General features: G+C 44.1%; 2 protein-coding genes across 2 annotated transcripts in view; both read right to left on the bottom strand.

Moving 5' to 3' along the window:
- Window positions 1-638, bottom strand: part of SARC_03441 (hypothetical protein) — a gene marked incomplete at its 3' end in the record, with an annotated part of 9,282 nt that extends 8,644 nt beyond the window's left edge. The window contains exon 1 of the mRNA XM_014302763.1: window positions 310-638. Coding sequence (XP_014158238.1) covers window positions 310-536 — 227 coding nt within the window. The 5' untranslated portion in view covers window positions 537-638. The remainder of the gene's footprint in view (window positions 1-309) is intronic.
- A 3,887-nt stretch (window positions 639-4,525) lies between these two features.
- Window positions 4,526-13,515, bottom strand: SARC_03440 (hypothetical protein; the record flags this gene model as incomplete). Its single annotated transcript, XM_014302762.1, has 14 exons — window positions 4,526-4,665; window positions 5,086-5,222; window positions 5,858-5,963; window positions 6,286-6,414; window positions 7,282-7,371; window positions 8,577-8,666; window positions 9,333-9,431; window positions 9,710-9,790; window positions 10,142-10,219; window positions 11,058-11,141; window positions 11,691-11,839; window positions 12,211-12,756; window positions 12,869-12,929; window positions 13,480-13,515. The coding sequence occupies 14 exons, from the start codon at window positions 13,513-13,515 to the stop codon at window positions 4,612-4,614; spliced, it is 1,740 nt and encodes a 579-aa protein (XP_014158237.1). The 3' UTR covers window positions 4,526-4,611.
- Between the last annotated feature and the right edge of the window lie 250 nt (window positions 13,516-13,765).

The following is a 13,765-nucleotide window of genomic DNA, read 5'->3' as shown; positions in this document are numbered from 1 at the left end:
TATATATATACTACACATATATATATACTATTATATATATATATATATATAATATATATATATATAGATAGTATATTACTAATAACTACACACGTACTATACTATAATAACATACATAATAACATACTATATATATATATATATAGACATATATATATATATATATATATAGCTACTGAAGTATAATATAGTATGTAAATTAACACCTGTATACTTAAATACAACTTTAGTGTACTGTAATTCTCTACTCTAGCTACATTCCTACCAAATCATAGCAACGTTCTAATACCTCGCGGGATAGTAGCATACCTGGTATTCCGTTCTATAACTTTAATATCCGCAATCGACTTCGACTTGAAGAGCATCTCCACATCCGGATCTGCCGCCATGCCCGTCTTTGGGTCAGATGGATCATACGCAGCAAAGTCATTTATTGACGCTACGGCTGTACGGGATGCAGTAGACCTTCTCCTCGCCGCTGCCGCAACAGACTCGCGATCAAGCGGGACAGATCGTTGGCTGGTAACACTCGACATCTTAGCTATCTTCTGGGATACCGACTATGCACTATGAATGGTACTATGTATAGCATTAGAGGTCTGTCCTTAGCATGCTGATAGTTCCCCTGCAATTCCGATGATATCCTTCGATTAACAAAAAGCACCTTTTATGTATGCAACATTTTATATTTATTATCTGTATCTGTCAAGTGTCAACAGGGATTTTGACACATGCCATCAGTCATCACTATTGACGACGTGTCGCAGTTTTTCCCTTCTTCCTAACAACCCACCTACCAGATACAAAAATGGGGACCCAATCATAGCTATAATATATATAGCCTTTGTTTGATTTTTAGAAGTCTATGTAGTTTAGTACATATGTCTTACCTCGTTATCACATATATTTACAAACCTCGTTATCACATATATTTACAAACCTCGTTATCACATATATTTACAAACCTCGTTATCACATATATTTACAAACCTCGTTATCACATATATTTACAAACCGTTGTAAGCACGCTCGCTGATAGTTGTACATATCTCACTAACTAATGTACAAGGCCGCTGTGAGCATGCTTGCTACATTTCATCGGGAATCATAGCTAATAGTTGTACTTCTCTTATCACACATACAATGCCGCTGTGAGCAAGCTAACTATGCTTCATCGGGAATCATAGCTAATAGATATACTTCTCTTATCACATATAACAATGCCGCTGTGAGCATGCTTGCTATTTTTATCGGGAATCATACTAAAAGTTATACTTCTCTTATCACATATACAATGCCGCTGTGAGCATGCTAGCTATGTTTCATCGGGAATCATACTAATAGTTATACTTCTCTTATCACATATTCACTGCCGCTGTGAGCATGCTTGCTATGTTTCCTCGGAAACCATAGCGGATAGCTATACCCTCTATCACATATAAAATCCGTGTGAGCATGCTTATTATGTTTCATTGGGCGCTCTCGCGATATCAGATCTACAAAACATACTAAATGCCAGCTACAACGCTCCCATAGATTCAATTGCCCATTGAGATATTCGCTTTGATATATAGGTGCTGCGGTAATAGACCGTTGTAGTCAGTATCTACAGAAGAAAGCGCAAATAAACTGTCCTGATTAGGAATACCGGTGCAATTGCTTCGACTTTAAATGGACTGAGTTTGTATGGAGGGTAATCCAATCAATCTGAAAACAGGTTTACTTACCAGCATTCTCAGCATTCTTTATGTCCGGTATAATTTAGCAATATGAAGCTTTCAAGACCTTCGCCGAGAAAAAGCCGTTTCAGATACGATATGTGTATTACAATTGCAGGATAAGTTGGTTTTCTTGAGCTGCGGTAGGCGTTGTTGTAGGTTGTAGTGAGTAAAATACAACGAATATACATACAAATTGAAGGTACACCCGATATATAAAGCGGTCGTGATTGTACGCACACTGAGGCAAACACAAGGAGCTTCGTAAGATGTATTGATTCGTGGATTAAATTAAATACAACCGGAGAAGAGGTTGATACTTGGAGGTGTATCGAAGGCTCTCATAGAAATTTGCTGAAACACTGATTATTAGCGAGGCTTCGAATATATGCACCAGATTTCAGTGAATAGTTTATTATGGTTATACAACAGAAATGGGAGGCGCTCCTACTCTGTGGTGCAATTTCTGCATGTGATTGTTCTTGCGAAGGAAGAATCAATACATAATTAATACATATTCAGTGAACAAACAATACATACATCAATGTATGAACAAACAATACATATCAATGTATGATCCATCAATAATATATGAACAATCAATACATACATCAATGTATGATCCATCAATAATATATGAACAATCAATACATACATCAATGTATGATCCATCAATAATGTATGAACAATCAATACATACATCAATGTTTGATCCATCAATAATACATGAGCAATCAATATATACATCAATGTATGAACAATCAATAATGTATGGTCAATCAATAATGTATGATCAATCAATAATGTATGTGATTGATCAATCAATACATGACCCAATTTAAAGCCAATGTATGATCAAAACAATATAAAACTAAATACCTCAACAGAGAAGTCTTACAACCCAATCTTGATATCTGGGCATCATGACTTTTAGGCTGACACGACTACACATAGTCTTCACGCTCTGCACTCCTTTGGACTGTTCGTCCCTATGCAGTGCGATGTGTTATAAGGGTCGTAACATGCATGTTTCTTGTATGCGATGTGTTATAAGGGTCGTAACATGCATGTTTCTTGTATGCGATGTGTTATAAGGGTCGTAACATGCATGTAACTTGTATGCGATGTGTTATAAGGTATAAGGGTTGTAACATGCATGTTTCTTGAATGCGATGTGTTGGAAGGGTCGTAACATGCATGTTTCTTGTATGCGATGTGTTATAAGGGTCGTAACATGCATGTTTCTTGTATGCGATGTATTGTAAGGGTCGTAACATGCATGTTTCTTGTATGCGATGTGTTGTAAGGGTCGTAACATGCATGTTTCTTGTATGCGATGTGTTGTAAGGGTCGTAACATGCATATTTCTTGTATGCGATGTGTTATAAGGGTCGTAACATGCATGTTTCTTGTATGCGATGCGTTATAAAGGTCGTAACATGCATGTTTCTTGTATCCTATCCCCTAAGACATACGAGCAATCAAGTTCACAAGACAGCTTGAGAGTCGATGTACTTTTATTCTTCCTTCCTGAAGGGTGGTTCAGCAGACATTTCAGGTCCAACATGTGATAGTATCTAAAAGATTAAGTGGAAAGTGGGAAGCTTCCTGATTCCTCGGTGTGTGGCCGGGCAGCGATATCAGCACCACGCCAAGGCACTGCTTCATGCGAGTGAAGCAGAGCCCAGTGTTTTACAGTAGAAGAACCGGCTCGTCCCTCAATTGTCACTGAGTGGTTTGCCCTTTCCAGTCCTGGAGCGGGTCTCATTGTCACTGTCGAGTATTGCGTTGCCACCCGAGTGCTATAGGGCGAGTAGATATGATTTCGGACTTCTCTCGGGTGCACAGTTAGTTCTTCTTCCGCGCGGCTCAAGTATTGTCGTAGCGAAGAGTGCAACAGTTGTTGCAGAATAGACCTTCCGTTTCTATGTGTTTGCAGAATACACCTTCCGTTTCTATGTGTTTGCAGAATACACCTTCCGTTTCTATGCGTTTGCACAATACACCTTCCGTTTCTATGTGTGCCTGAATACACCTTCCGTTTCTATGTGTGCCTGAATACACCTTCCGTTTCTATGTGTTTGCAGAATAGACCTTCCGTTTCTATGTGTTTGCAGAAAACACCTTCCGTTTCTATGTGTTTGCAGAATACACCTTCCGATTCTATGTGTTTGCACAATACACCTTCCGTTTCTATGTGTGCCTGAATACACCTTCCGTTTCTATGTGTGCCTGAATATCTAGCCATCCCTCACACAACCCACAGCGGAGGACACGCCCGCACGCTAAGGGTGCTGCGCTACTCCCACGATCAGGTATTGTACGATGCATAGCAACCAGCGCGTGAGGAACGGGTATCATCTCCCGAGGGACAGCCCTATAGCATGTACCGATAGGTCAGCGGTGTGTGGTGCGCACAGAAGTCTATGGCCGGTGCACTATGAACACAGGGCCACAGTGTCACCGAAGTCGTCTGTTAAGTTGCTGATATTGTTCAAGTGGTGCCCATGTTGCTTGGGCGTGCGCATATGCTTCATTAATGTACTGGAGAAAGAAAATTCACATCTCGACACCGTCCTCTATCGACCTTCAACTTGCCCTTGCATCAAAAGTGGGAGAGAACTTAACGGGGTGACCTCTGTTAATAATGGCGTGTCCGCATATGCATGCCCACTCGTGTGTGCACACATAAGCAACCAGTCTATGTTGCTACTATTTGAGTCTGCTTTGGAAGTTAAGGACCCGATCGTCGGCGTTGAATCCAACTATCAACACCTGCTCAATCCAAGGCCAAGTCCAATCCTAATGCTCGTTCCGTAGCGGATATTTCAAGCTTAACGAGTGATGCGCCTCTCATTCGTTAGTGCTCTGCGCAGATATGAAGACAACGCATTCACTGCGTAGGCAGCGGATTTCTCATCATAGTCTGTTGCCGATGTATCGCAAGCTGCAGCGGTTTCGGCACAGGAACGAGATTTCAGTAATGTCCTTTCATGCAGTACTTCAATACATCAATCAATGTGATCTGCGTGCGTGCGACGCTTGAGGGTTGGCCCGATACAAAACATTAGACAGACGATATGTTTAAGAAAGCATTCACAGCACTCGACCAACAAGCCATGGTGACTGTGGTGCGAGCGGGGACGCTGCTTCATTGGCGAGGGTACTATACCACTTGCCACCGTTGTAGGCAGACACTCAATTGTGAACGTTGATCGCCGGAGACTATCTCACAGGCAGAATGCAAGCACACCCAGACGAACACTCGCGCACAGTGCCGACGTTTGGAATGGGAAGTGGGACAGTACTGCAGAGACAGATTCGCAAACGATCACAGATCACACTAACCGATCATACTAACACGCACCTTCTGCAACTGCTCTTTGACCGTTGGATTGGCCGTTGAGAAATCGATTTGCCGAGTTTTGGCCTCTGCCTGCACGAATAGTTCCAATTGTACCTTGCGCAGATGATCTGGCAGCAGTCGCGGGTCTGTAGTCATAACTGAAAACACATGCAGTTGCTTAGTAATCCGCGGAAATCGAGGCTGGGGCGGTTCACGCATGCTGTGGCCATGCCTAGAGAATAAGTCCAGTACCCAGCGTGCGAAACTTGCGTAAATGAAGGACGAGTGACAATGTACGCGAAAGAACAGCGAACCCAGTCACGACTGAAAGAATTGGACCATTCATGCAATATTATGAAGCAGAAATGCAACCCCTCCGGTACCTCCAAGTAAACAAACATTTGAATAATCGAGAGATACGTCAAGTATATACACACTGAGGCCATAAACTGATTTACTCGCACAAACAAGCTGACTATGCTACTGTCGCATGGACCCTTACATCGGCGATGCTACTATAGACGTGGAGGGTAGAAGTTTGGGACTGTGCACAACGCGCGGTACACAGATACGGTATACCATATACAGCTACCGTATTACAAGGTATATTATCGATGTGCTATTGCATGTGTACGAACCACTCGTGCACTATTGGTGTTGTAAGCGCAGGAACCACTCTGATATACACAACTCTCCGCTTCCATGTGAAAGGTACACAGTATTTGCCGGTACGCAGCCCAGGCAAAACATAGGTACAGCCGGACATCGTGCTTTCGACCAACATGCGTCTTACTGATTTTGAGCTGTTGCTGTTGCTGCTGCTGCTTCTGTTGCAGCTGGAGTTGCGCTGCGGTTTGAGTCGCGTCGGTGTTCTGCGTTGCTTGCAGCTGCGTTTTTGCCTGTGGGTGTACATTATATATACAGACGGGAGTGGAGTTTACATCAGAATTCAACAGCAAGAACCAAGGAAATAGCCTCTACTACTGCGAAATCTGGGAAGCAAGGTATTTATGCACACCGTAGCGAGTGCAATATAAAACGTAGAATCTGAATGTCGTATATCGCTCACCGAGAAACAAAATTCTAAGGCTTGATTCAAGCTCAACATAGCTAACAAAACCGTTCTGACGAACAAACAGGCGTGCAGCAAGTTTTCAACACATCAATACCGAATAAAACAAACGTAAATTCGTTCCGAGTGTTACATTGTCGCACGTATACCTGGGCCTGCTGATGGGCTTGGATCATATGTTGCTGCTGTTGCTGCTGGAGTGAGGTTGCTTGAGCGGCCTGATGAGCCTGGGCCTGAGCCAGCTGCTGCTGCTGCTGAAGTCGTTGGCGTTGGAGTTCCTACAACAAGTGTGTGACTAGATGAGCACCATGTCTGCTGGACTGAAGGTACTAAAGAACTACACTATATATGGTGCGAGACGTGTTCGGGAGAGACGACATGTAACATTTCTGGGGTTGACTGGGGATTGTAGATAAGAAAATAGGTGCGTTCTGATTCCAGATAGACCTGTTTAACCGGGTAAAGTGTAGGTCCAAGATTTAGCTTGCCTTAGTGACAAGTTCCATCAAGGAACCTCAAGCAAAGCCAATTTGAGCCGCATGAATCGGATATGCGCGTTGATAACAAACAGAGCGGAGGGTTGTATAGGAACTCGTGAAGAACCAGCGCAAATATTGTGAGAAGCATACACTGCCGTGTTTTATAATTCATATCGCAGGTGAATCATCGCGGATCCTTAGAGTCGCTGATGTGCACCCCGAGCGCAACTAAGGCGCAATCAAGCCATACAATAAATGATTGGCTTTCTATCAGACTATAGCTTAATACACACCACTCGATAAAGTCCATGGGCGCATGTGTGCTATATCACGAAATCGTCCAAATCGCCATACCGCGCACCTCAGTCAGTAAATGGCACAAAGTGGCGCACACACACACGAATTGTACAGATACATAAAACCAGTACAGTACGGCACGAACAATGCATAACTGAGTGGGAAGCAAGAACACGCTTTTACGGACGATTTGAATAGTTTTAGGGTGGGATGATGGCAGAATAACACACGGGGAGGCAAAGGTCAGACTACCATGGACAAGTAACGGAGACCCAGCCACAACAGCAAACCTCGCAAGTATACGCGACCGAAGATGCACGCAGATCATATACGATACAATACCATGCCATAGCTAGCATAGATCCATACCTGCATCTGCAACTGCTGAGCCATTCGTTGTTGCGCGGTTGCTTCTGTGCCAGGCACGCCCACACCTCCCGTAAACCGTAGTCTTGCTTGCTGTTTGTGAAGGGCCAAAACCAATAAGATGTCAGCCGCTTCCACAATTGAAATAACATGCGCAGTAGTAATAACTTCACGCCTTTGGCATTTGTGAAGACCAACTTAATCAAAACATCTTTCATTCTCCAGCGGAAACGATATGGCGAGTAAAACCAATCCAGGACACTTGCTGTGTATGACGATGTCAGAAAGCAATATGTCACCCGAATCTGTGTCTAAGTTGAAAACATGCGCAATCGTACACATCAAGGCATTGGGAGTACTGGCACAGTAGTAGGAGTACAAGCATAGGGAACGATGACTGATGTTCATTTGCCTTTGACCGAATGTTTGAGTTCGCACATTCGCCAGCACAACGTGAGGCACTGTGTCGTATGCGACGGTAGAAGGCGCCGTGCTCGTATGTTTGGCTAACTTCGCTAAATGCTGAACAGAGTGCACATGAAGTAAATTATTTATGACTTGCTAGATCACTCATGACTTATTAGATTACTCATGACTTGTTAGATCACTCATGACTTGTTATATCACTCATGACTTATTAGATCACTCATGACTTATTAGATTACTCATGACTTGTTAGATCACTCATGACTTGTTATATCACTCATGACTTATTAGATCACTCATGACTTATAAGATCACTCTTGACTTATTAGATCACTCATGACTTTGACTTAATAGATCACTCTTGACTTATTAGATCACTCATGACTTAATAGATCACTCTTGACTTATTAGATCACTCATGACATAATAGATCACTCATGACTTATTAGATCACTCATGGCTTATTAGATCACTCATGACTTATTAGATCACTCATGACATAATAGATCACTCATGACTTATTAGATCACTCATGACATAATAGATCACTCATGACTTATTAGATCACTCATGGCTTATTAGATCACTCATGGCTTATTAGATCACTCATGACTTATTAGATCACTCATGACTTGTTAGATCACTCATGACTTATTAAGGGTACACATACCGCATCCTACCGAATATGGCGCACATGCACAAGACGAAAAACAACACCACGAGACAATTGACACAGTTTTCCCTCATGCGAGAAAAAATACTGGCCTAGAAAAATTTGAGAACGGTGACACCGCATGTGTGAACACCACTTTCCAAACAGACCAGACACTGTCCACAGAAATGCGACAGAAGAGTCGCTCGGTGTAACATACTCTGTGACGAGCTATACTGGCGATGGTAGCTGTCAGCTTTTCCCCTATCTGCAAATGCTCCTGACTGATCCTATGCGCTTCCTGTCTCAGCTACTCGGATGGAATACAAGGGGAGTGGACATAGAGATAGACATGAGCAAATTAGTGAATGATCAATGTATGACTGGACTGGCTATGGAACTAAAATGATCCACCACACAACGTCACGGCACCAGCATATGCGTTTTACATGAGTGGTAGTGGTCTGCAAGAGACCAACAAAAACCAAACTTTTCGCAATGAACTGCGTAAGCAACAAATTACTGAAACGAGCGTGTGATTTGGGAGAACTGATCAATGTATGGACTGGATTGGCTATGGAACTAAAATGATCCACCACACAACGTCACGGCACCAGCATATGCGCTTCACATGAGTGGTTTGCAAGAGACCAACAATAAGTATGATTTTCGCAATAAATTGCGTAAGCATTTAGACGGCTGACTTGGTTCTCGAGAACTCGATTCGGCCACTAATTATCAGTACAAATACCCAGGCTTGCAGTTCACTCATTCCGATTGGCTCTGACTGCCAATCTGCATTCATCCGTCGAAGGAGAACGCAAACGTTCCAAGAACGTCACAGCTGTACCTACCCCGCATTTGCTCTGCCAGCCTCAAGGTCTATATTTAACTAGAACTCTGGCTTGACAACCAGCTTGTACGCGCGAATTTGATCAAATCGGCACGCACGCATTTGTGACAGTAGTACGCATACCTTTTCCTGCTCTGCACTCGTCTCCAATGTCGGGTTGGCCAGCGCTGCTAGTTGTTTATATTTGGTCACAATTTCTTCGTATCGCTTCTTTAAAGTTGCCTATTGAATAACAAATAGATTGTCAATCATTGTGGGCGTGTGGGAACAGTATCTGGACTTAAAGGCCCGGAAAGAACAGGCATAGGAGAAAGTTATCTCTACAATGGCAATGCGGTCAATCTAAGATTTCACACAGGGACAATTGTTAGGCGACTCTGGTTACAGCAACAAGACGACGCCGCGGGATGCGGTCAATGGAGTGCTAACAACCGAGAATATACACAGAAATGAAGTTAAGTGAGCACCAAACATTCAGCCAGATCCTTCTCGCTACGCACCTGATCCTCTTCTTGCGATGCTTGATGTTTCACGAGCTGTAGCAAATTCCTTTCGACATTCTCCAGAAAGGCGGCACGTTGCTGCGGTGGTAATGATGGTAAGTGAGAGATCGTACCTGGGTAAGACGCTTCGGAATCAGCACACGTCAAAAACATAACTAACTGTTTGACCATTGAGCATCGTTCGATAGCACTCATGAGCAGTAGAGAAACTACCCGGTGAAACCTTTCACAAACCAAGCACACAAACCAAGCACGAGCACACAAACGTTTCAGAAATAGAAGAAGCCTATTCATTGTTACGAAGTATGAAATAAATAAAACAAAAAACATGTGTATTTAACCACATGTCTGGGGATACACAATACACTATGCAACATGCAAAGCATATATGAAAACATAGAATCAAAACGATTGACAGGTTGGCAGTACCTGTGGATTGCCGCCTGGTGTCACCTGGGCAGCGCTTGCAGGGGTGGCAGCTGTGTTGGCTGTGGTGCCTGCACCAGCCTATGCTCAGCAGTAAGTCAGCAATACGACAGTTCAGTTAAACGCACGGGAGGGGCACGATGAAAGCCGCATAACCCGATGGTATCGGGTGTGAAATAAGTGATCTATAGTAGGTAGGTCATCAGAGGACGCTCATAGTCATATGTAAGAAACTCGATCGCAAATACGCATGTCTTCTCTCTGAAGTGACTTGCTTTGTTGGTGCATACTCAGAGGAGTGCAATGGTGACGAACGGGTTCGCACTCATACGCGTATTCGCCTACGGCTGCGACTAAATAGACTAGCACGAGCCCGTCTTTGCCAAGTCCGCATATTGCGTTAAAAATCTTCTACAACTGACGTTCAATGCCACAGGGAGACACCAAACTGACTGAGAAAGATGTCAAAGTGCATGGCACAATTTTTTAGCTGGCAGCTTTTCGAAAACCGAAAGTTAATTTTCGCCATGACGAGTGGGGCGTCCACCGCTTCACAACACGCACAAGAAACAACAGAGCAACATACGTATGGCACTTCCACACGATTGATGCTCAGTAGGACAGATTCATGGATGCGAGCATATATGTACACGGCTAGCTGCAAGCTTAAAATATATATATCTAGTGACACATTGTTGTGAAGGCATAAATACTCGAGTGATGCAAACGCGCCCTCCAATCAAAATACGCTCACTACAGGGAATATATGAAGCGTAACCGTACACGGCCACAACCTCAACAGACACCACTGACAAATACAAGTCAACTGAGTTGATAACGGCAGCTGCGACTAAGAACCCTAAGCAAACCAAACCCGAAACAAAAACTTGAGGCCTAATAGTGATGAAAAGCGGCATACCGTTAACGCGGGATATGGAACCGCTGCAGTTGACCCTACAGTCGCGGGTGTCGCGCCAACTGCACCGGATACAGGTAGTGCCATCTGCAGTGTACGTATCGGAAGGTTTGAGAATAAATTTGGGGTGACGGCATAAGCGCTTTAGACCAGATTGGACTGTGTTGGTTTGAGAACATAGGGATTTCGAAAATTATAGCAGCGCGCGAGAAACCGGGTCTGAGATTCGGTTGACAAGTCTCCACGAAACGACTGTCACAAAATGAGACAAAACCACAACTGGATAAAAAGCATTCTAGACTGCAGTCTATAAAACTTTTTATAATGCGCGGGAGGTGCAGGGAAGGTCTATACGTGTTGCAGAAGTCTGGGCTTCACACGTGCAACCAATACCTCACAGGAAGTCAGAAGTCTAAATTGTGGATATCAGAATCAATGAGCACATCTCATGGATATGTATACATGCACACATACATACATACATACATACATACATACATAAATACACACACACACATATATATAGATATAGATATAGATATAGATAGAGAGAGAGAGAGAGATATATATATATATATATATATATATATAAATATATATATAGATATTTAAGTTTACATGGAGGAATATACACACCTGTTGAGTCGGCGATGCAGTGATACTAAGTGCTGGCGTGGGCACAGCAGTCGGGTGTGCAGGGGACGCTGTGAGTTGCACCGGTGACCCCTTTCTGTTTGCCAATGCCGCCTGATTGATAGCGTTGGCAGCGGCACCTGTGGGAGGTCCTGTGCGTGTAGAGTACAACACGAAAAGAGTTGGATACGAAGTGTGAGAGTCTATGTAGCAATATGAAGAAGGTATGGTATATGATTGCAAATGATGTATAGTGGAGTCCGATGCAGGATGGAATAAAAAGTATTGTATAAGTTTGTAAGGAATAGGTGGAGGTTCGATATAGAGTATAGCAACAGCAGGAAGAAGTCCACGCTAAGCTGAAAAGCGGGATTGCATCTGGTCTGTATCGAGGCACATCATAACATAATGGGACTCGAACGGGCACGCTACGATGCAAACTAGAAGAGAACAAACCAACCAACCAACCAACCAACCAACCACGCAAATCATAGCGCACGACTGAACTATCGAGAATACATACCTGCAGGGGCAGGGGCACTGCTGGCTCCTACGGGAACACCAGCTTTGCTGCCATTCGCAACAGCCCCCGTGGCTGCAGTGGTGCTCTGGGCAGGTGTCTTTGTACCGCCTTTTGGCGTCGAACCAGCCGCCAGCGAGCTTTTCTTGCCAGGCTTTGCACCAGTAGCAGGAGCAGTAGCAGCAGGAGCAGGAGCAGTAGCAGCAGGAGCAGGAGCAGTAGCAGCAGCAGCAGCAGTAGTCGCAGCAGTAGTAGCAGCAGTATCGGTATTCGCATTCGCTTTTGCATTCGCAATCGCATTCGCATTCACAGTCGTACTCGCAGTCGCTTTGGCACCCGTGGTTGCACCTGCTGCCGGGGTGGGTGGGGCACTGGTGCCTGGTGCTTTGGGCGTGGTTGCCTGATTGTTGGCGGTGTGCGGTGTGGGTGTGTTACCACCTGTGCCTGTGGGTGTGGTACCACCTGTGTCTGTGGGTGTGTTTGCTGCGGTCGCTGGCTTGGGTGTGCCGTTTGCTGCAGTCCCCGTCAGGTCAATGGCGGCGGGTTTGTCTGCTAGGCGATCAGAATAGACAGACAAGGTAAAAGGTCGTGCATATACAACGCATGTTTGCCGATCGACTAGGATTGTATGCGACTTAGAATGTGAATAGATTGAATTAACTTCCGGTCGGTGCTCGCTTAGATCCGACAGGAACACGATTGGCAGTAATCAGGCGCAATATCTGAGCATGTTAAATTAGACAATACGACATATCAAATGCAAGATACGACATGCTGAATAAAAAATACGACATCCACGTGGAAGGTCATGTACTCGCCTTTCGCAGTGGATGTATTGATGGCTGGCGTGGAAGGAGCGGTGGAGAAAGACGTGGTACTGTTCTTGCGTTTGTCGACCTGATTCAGGAGAATGGGACATAATTTGAGCTTTCGAGCTTATATCACAAATCCCCCATCCGCTTTTAGAATAGCACATGGATTTCAATACACACAAGCACACCAAACAGCTCTATTTCCGAGGTATTCTATAGCTGGCATGTTCTACTGTATATTGCAGGCTGTTGCAACCAGCCTGGTATAGAGAGCGCAAAACGACTGTGTACCCTTCAGGACTGACACTATCACACCAAGTATCTTGGGAGCTGCTTTTATGTCTCACAAGCACATCAAAGTATGCCTATCAGACACTCCATCTCTCCTACATGGTGTTATTTAGCATGGCAAACTGACCAAGAAAACACCCTCATTCCGAGGGCGTAGATATAGACACACCGTTTTCCTCTTCTTAGCGGGCGGTTTCTCCACCATTGGTTTGGCCACCTGTTTGAACGCAGCATCCCAGCCCGCGGGAAGACCACGTTGAGACAGCGGTTGCAACTCTATAGATATGAATGTATGTATACATGTATATTATATCACAATGTTTATCTCTGTACTTCTACAAACATCGCATCAATCAGCATAGTCAGTCAATCGTGCAACGAGGACTACGAAGGTGCGATAAGATTATGTAGATATATGATAGAATGATGTGATAAAGATATGAAGATAGGGGCTA

Source organism: Sphaeroforma arctica (genome assembly GCF_001186125.1).
Source record: "Sphaeroforma arctica JP610 unplaced genomic scaffold supercont1.175, whole genome shotgun sequence".
Taxonomy (NCBI): Eukaryota; class Ichthyosporea; order Ichthyophonida; genus Sphaeroforma; species Sphaeroforma arctica.
This window is presented reverse-complemented; position numbering and strand designations above follow the sequence as displayed.